Raw genomic sequence first — 5,888 nt, 5'->3', positions numbered from 1 at the left:
GAGCTTTTAACATTTTTTTGATGTTTTTCTGACATTACACAAATATTAACAAGTATTTCTCTTTATTCAGAGTCAGATAACAGACTGAATCTATTATTCACAACTTCAACTGCTATCATATCCTGCATATGTGTATCTCTTATCTTTGTTTGAACAGGGGTTCTTGGTGACTTCTGTAATCTAATTTTTTGCCTTGCAGAAAATTCAGAGATAGCAGATTCAGAGAGTTGAAAATTTCTTCTTTTTTGTTTATTTCTATCATTTACATTAGTAGAGATTGAGTTATTTGTCTGTACTGATAGCTTTCCTGATTTGGAAGCAAATACACATTTTTTTGAATTTGCAAAGTGAGGCTCTTTACAACTGGCAAACTTTGCAATAGATTTAAAAATGCTCACACAGAGTTCCCTTTTTCGAACAAAGATGACAATTATGCTTAGATATTCTATGAGATTGTGCACAAATCTGACACTGTATTTCTTTTATATAGATTTGCAAAGTGGCTATATTTTTGACAATTTGAGCATTGAACTTGAGTTTTCAGATTTTCTCTGGTATCTTTGAACTCATAAATCCTCATTCTCATACCAGCAATTTTCACAAATGAGATTTTGAATTGTTCAAATGTCTCAGTTATGATTAGAACTGAGCTATTTTGCCTATTTTCTCTTTGTTCTGAATTGTTCAACCACACAGGAAGTTTGTTCAACTTGATTGAATTGAAATCTTCAATTTCATGTTGCAGCTGAATCAGCCCATCATCATGATTGAAGATTGCAGTTGGTATATCATGAAGCACAAATTTTCCCCATTTCTCATTCTTTTCAACTGAAATTTCAGTTTTTAAAAAAGATTCAATTATAGATGCCCAGATCTACTGATTTTGAATAAGAAAATTGGCATTGAAATCAAGTATAGTGGTGAGAATAATTGAGTTTCCAAGAAAAGAGCTTTCAACTGAAGCTATTACCGACTTTTGTAGCTTAGATTCAGAGATAGAATTCAGTACATGATTGATTTCATTTCTCAGTTGAAAAATAAGACCTGCATTTGACAGCATTTTCTTCTCAAAAATCTCCTTGTTAAAAACTTTAACAATCAATCATTGAGCTTTTGATTGAACAAATTTTTCCTCTTTCAATTCCTTTCTTGATTTCTCTGTGATCTAAGAACTCAGAGAAGAAGCAGTTTTTGAAACTTGAACATGTTCCTTTTTCAAAGAAGATGTGTTTTCTGTTGCAATATTTGCTGCTGCTTGAGTATAAGATTTTTGGTCTATTTTATGAACCTGAACTTGAGATACAGACTTCATCTCAAATACCTTTTCAAGTTTTGATGAGATTCTCATTTTATACTTGAGAATTTCATTTAGTTATCTTGCTTGAATAAGTAGTATATGAAGTACTTTAGTGTTTTTTTCCTCTATACATTGATTCTTCAAGCACTTAGCAAATTTTTCAAGATTTTGAATCTTTTGTATCTGATCTTGATATTTTTTCTTTCTTTTTTTAAGAAATTCAATCTCAGGAATTTCCTCAGAAAAGACATCCTTCTTTATCATTTTCAGTTTCGTATCAAGGAAACTGATGCATATTTTTTTTAAAAATAATCATTGTATGAAGAGTTCAGTTCATTGCATTAATTTTAACAATAACAATTACTCATTTCTGATCTTTAAATTATACAAATTTGAAATTTTTAACTTTTTCAGATTTAATTATCATTTTGATAATTTCAATAACTCTCATTTAAAAATCTGTCTTATTAAAGTTGTAGATATTCTCTTTCAAAATCTCATACTTTGCAATGATGTTTTGTACAAGTTTAAATCACTTACAAATAACCTCAGAATTCTTATATAGTGCATATTGATAATTGTATTTGTAAAAGAACTTGAATTTCAGCTCTTTATAATAATTGACAAAATTTCATACTCAGCATTCATTCACTATGAGTGAGGGATTGATTTCTTAATTGATAAGAAGAAGATTGATCATTTCTTATACAGCTACAATTCAGAGTGATTGATTTCATTCATTTATAATTAAAATTCATTGAACAAGCGATTCTTCTTCTGTAAGGTTAAATTTTCAATTCTTTGAGAGAATATCTATACATGCTGTATGATTAGAGACATGATGAGTGAGAGTTGAGCAAGGGACATCATACAGCTTTGCTGCAGCTCATATGCTTGAAATTTGATTATTTTTAAATGCTTGAATGATTAAAAGAAGCCTTTCTTCTTGAGCAGAGACTTTATTTCTTTGAGTGGTTGACATTTTTATTGAAAAGCATTCTTGTTGTTATGGCAAGTGGGAAGTGGCTCGCTTGCTTATGTGGCTCGCTCGCTTATCGATTACGTTACTTAGCGAGGTCGACTCTTCTGTACGCACTCGTATGATCTTTAAGGAACCCTTATACGGAGTATGTAAGATGCACCCCCACGGTGGCTGGTGAATCGTATTTGATGGAGATGTTCATGGAACGCCCCCGCAGATGCCCAGCAGTTGATCTGCGCTATGACATATTTTACCAAGTCACAGCTCAGACATTGAAAACGCCATATTCGACATAGTTTCCTTCCTCGCATTCGTCGCTTGATCCAGGGTTTTCTCTGCAAATATGGCTGCAACTTGAAACAACTTTTTGACTTTCCACATAGGCAGCGTTAGCATCTCAGGATCTCAGCCTAGATGTCCATTCGCGTTATCATCCGGAAAGGTTGATATCGGTGGCAAAGGGATCTCATACGAGCTAAAGAAGGGGGGTAAGCGTTCCAATGGGTTATGAAAATCGGTGGTCTGTTCACGTCCAGTGTCGCAAGTAGCCAGATGAGCAGTATTCATTCTCCAATTAACTCGAGTAAATATTGTTTCGAGATGAAAAGAAGTGCTGTCTATGCCGGGTGGTCCAGACAAGAGCCCCGGCTTGATGAGAGGGTGAAATTCGTGAAGCAGAGCGTTGATGATACTGGATGATCAGTATAAGGAGAACAATGCGGATTGATAGGCACCTCCGTTAACAAAAATCATCTGTCGGTCAGGTGAAAATTCTGCGAAAGTAGCTTTCCTTGAAATGAATTCATACGAACTTCCAGGCCAGATTTAAATGATTGATTGGCTGGGTGGTTCGGTCGTGCGCCATGTTTTCAGGGTTTTTCAACACGTGATCAGTGTCTTAGTAGTTGCTCATTTCCGTAGTTGGCATTTGACAAATGTTAATCTGCAAATTTATCTATGGAGGATTGAGAGTCCTAGTACGGAGTAGATTCAGTTTGAAGGGTCTTCCTCACTAGTTTATGAGCCTACGGAAGTGACGGTCCGGATTCGCCCAACCTGCACCGCTGTCGCACGACAGCCTGTATCATCCTTCCGCAATGCTTATTTCTGATCTTTGACTTGGAAGTAATATGCCGGACACTGTCCAATTGATAATATCTGTGACAAATGAGAGGGAATGGGATGGAGCGGTCTACTGTGAAGTTTGCGAACCGACTTGCCTACCTCGAGAGGACATATTGATAAGAGTAGTTTCAATTTTTTCTTTTTCTTTTCTTTTTTTCTTTTCTTTTCTTTTCTTTTCTTTTTTTTTTGATCTCGTGCTTACTACCCCGGATTTGAATTTTCTCATGTTTGAGGTTATTTCCTCGAGACACAAGAATTTGGATGCATGACCGCCTCACCGCAGCTCAAGCCGATGAGGCCACTCACATCGTGCAGGAGGTCATATCTCCGTGCGTCCCTGTTGCAAGGAATGTTTTTGCAAACTTTGCTATTCCCTGGCCATACGGAAACGGCCAACCAACCCCAAACGTGTCAAATCTGACGTGGTTTTGAAAATGTCGCCATGCATCTCGGTGTTGTCCCGAAATCATTCGCGAGGGTGAGGCTCTTGTAAAATTGTGATTCAGCCGCTCCTTTCCTTGTTCAAGCGTTTGGTCTGGTCCTACAAGAATTCCTCCGCTTTGCGCCCAGCAAACCTTAACCACGCAGACTGGATGGATTTTCTTCTGCAGACCGACAGGAAATACCGTAAAGAGGGCCGTCACAAAGATCCCCCTACCTTAGGGATCATTTTATCCTAGGCTATCGGATAACTCAATATTCGAGACGGGAATGTCGACAGATGTATCCTTTGCTGAATGAAATTTTTGCATTATTCCTCAGCAAATGAACTGCGTTTCATTTGGCTTTCTTCTACTATTTCCACGGCACCTGTTAATTTGGCAATCAGCATCAGGTCCTCTGTTTTTGCTGGAATGTTGAAGTTCTGTAGGTGTAATTCAGTACCTGCTTAATTGCTTGGTAGCTGGGTGTAAATCATGTCAAGGAGTTGAATGTGATACAAATGAATGATTCTGGCATCTTCCTGAGAGAACATAACCTCTTCGTATATGTTTACCTCAACTCAAAATGATAGGGGTAGATGGACATAGCCCTGGAGGTGGTTGTTGCCCTGCCAGAATAGGCAATTTTGAACTTCATACACACGTCTCCACTCATTCACTTACATATTGTACTCTTTGCTCTCACCATCATTTCACGAAACCAAGTCTCTACGTCAATCGCGTGCTCACTTCTTCAAAATCGTCTAACAATGCCCACACTAAAACAGCTCTCCTGCCAAATAGAATGGGCCGGCTCAAATGTCCCATTCAAGGAGTATGGCACCGTCTATGGCGATGGGTACGTGGAATGCTACATAGCCATTCCCAACTCATCTACTCCCTTCTCAATTAATTTGAGATCGGACGGCTACATTGCGGCAGGCTTAGCTATGTTTGTCCTCATGGATGGAGTCTACCAATGCAATCGGAATAGAGACGACCTGCGGCAAATGGCCAAGTCATCAGACGCAACGACAAAATTTAGAGATGTTAACTTTAGAGTCCGACAGAGGGAGGAGCGGCTGCCGAATGGCGGATGGATTGGGAGACCCTGGAGATTCGCGCCATTCCAGCTAGGTATGCCAATGGAGAAATAATGTACTGTTTGTAGATCTTTGATAGAGACTTGCTCAAACACCGCGCTACAGTCAAATCCCCAGAAAACAATCGTGATATTGCAAAGCACTTTGAAAGATTGGGTACTATACAGGTTGTCGTTCTTCGCTGCGCGGCGCATTCAAGGGCAAACATTACCAAAGATGATGATATATCAGACGGCACAAAGACTCCAGAATCCGGAATGGCTCCCGGTTCGGAAGGTGAAAGCATTGCCTCACTCTCCCCTCCTCGTCCGTGATTACAGATTTTCTAACAAATAAGGCCCTATAGATGATGGCTCGATCTCAAGTGAAGTGTCGCTCGTATATGAAAACCACAATAGTCGATTCCAGGAAGGCAATGAGGAAATTTGGGGGGCTTTCAGAGGATTGTTTGATGGGCCCTATGACAGTGAATTTTATGTCCAGAAGCCACCAAATCAGCACAGTTACCCAGGCTGCTGCCGGTGCTATCACCCCCGTGATAATTCCCAGGAAAAACCTTTTGGGTGTACACATGGCCATATCGGCGGATCTTGTCAGAATCATAAGCGTTCCCAGCAACAGCAAGCTCCTGAATCGAATTACCATGCGGATCTCTTCCGCCAAGAAACCATAATAGATGCGCCTGACATTCCTCCATGCTGGGGGCGACACCCGGGGGGTCACAACTTACGATCTCCCAGTGGTTGTTGCATGCCTCGGCCGAACTTGCCGGTGAATATTCATGAAAATGATTCTCATCTCACGTTCCCGTCGAATGGATATATACAAAGTCCTACATCTTCAGGAGGGCGAAAACTGGTGAACGCCATTTCGAATGGGGAGGATCAAGGTGGTAGTCGATTTTCCGCACCACCCATTATTGTCAATATTAGTCCCCATATACGTAAAGAGAGCGGCCA

At 39.5% G+C, this 5,888-nt stretch overlaps 1 protein-coding gene across 1 annotated transcript; it reads left to right on the top strand.

Annotated features, from left to right (window-relative positions):
* Nucleotides 1-3,846: 3,846 nt before the first annotated feature.
* On the top strand, nucleotides 3,847-5,602 carry HCAG_01874 (predicted protein; the record flags this gene model as incomplete). Its single annotated transcript, XM_001544777.1, has 6 exons — nucleotides 3,847-3,882; nucleotides 4,309-4,389; nucleotides 4,615-4,685; nucleotides 4,746-4,963; nucleotides 5,035-5,235; nucleotides 5,295-5,602. The coding sequence occupies 6 exons, from the start codon at nucleotides 3,847-3,849 to the stop codon at nucleotides 5,600-5,602; spliced, it is 915 nt and encodes a 304-aa protein (XP_001544827.1).
* Between the last annotated feature and the right edge of the window lie 286 nt (nucleotides 5,603-5,888).

The sequence above is a fragment of the Histoplasma capsulatum genome, genomic scaffold, assembly GCF_000149585.1.
Source record: "Histoplasma capsulatum NAm1 scaffold_1 genomic scaffold, whole genome shotgun sequence".
In the NCBI taxonomy this organism is placed as follows: domain Eukaryota; kingdom Fungi; phylum Ascomycota; class Eurotiomycetes; order Onygenales; family Ajellomycetaceae; genus Histoplasma; species Histoplasma mississippiense.
The sequence above is the reverse complement of the archived record's forward strand: the minus strand, read 5'-3'. Positions and strand labels throughout refer to the sequence as shown.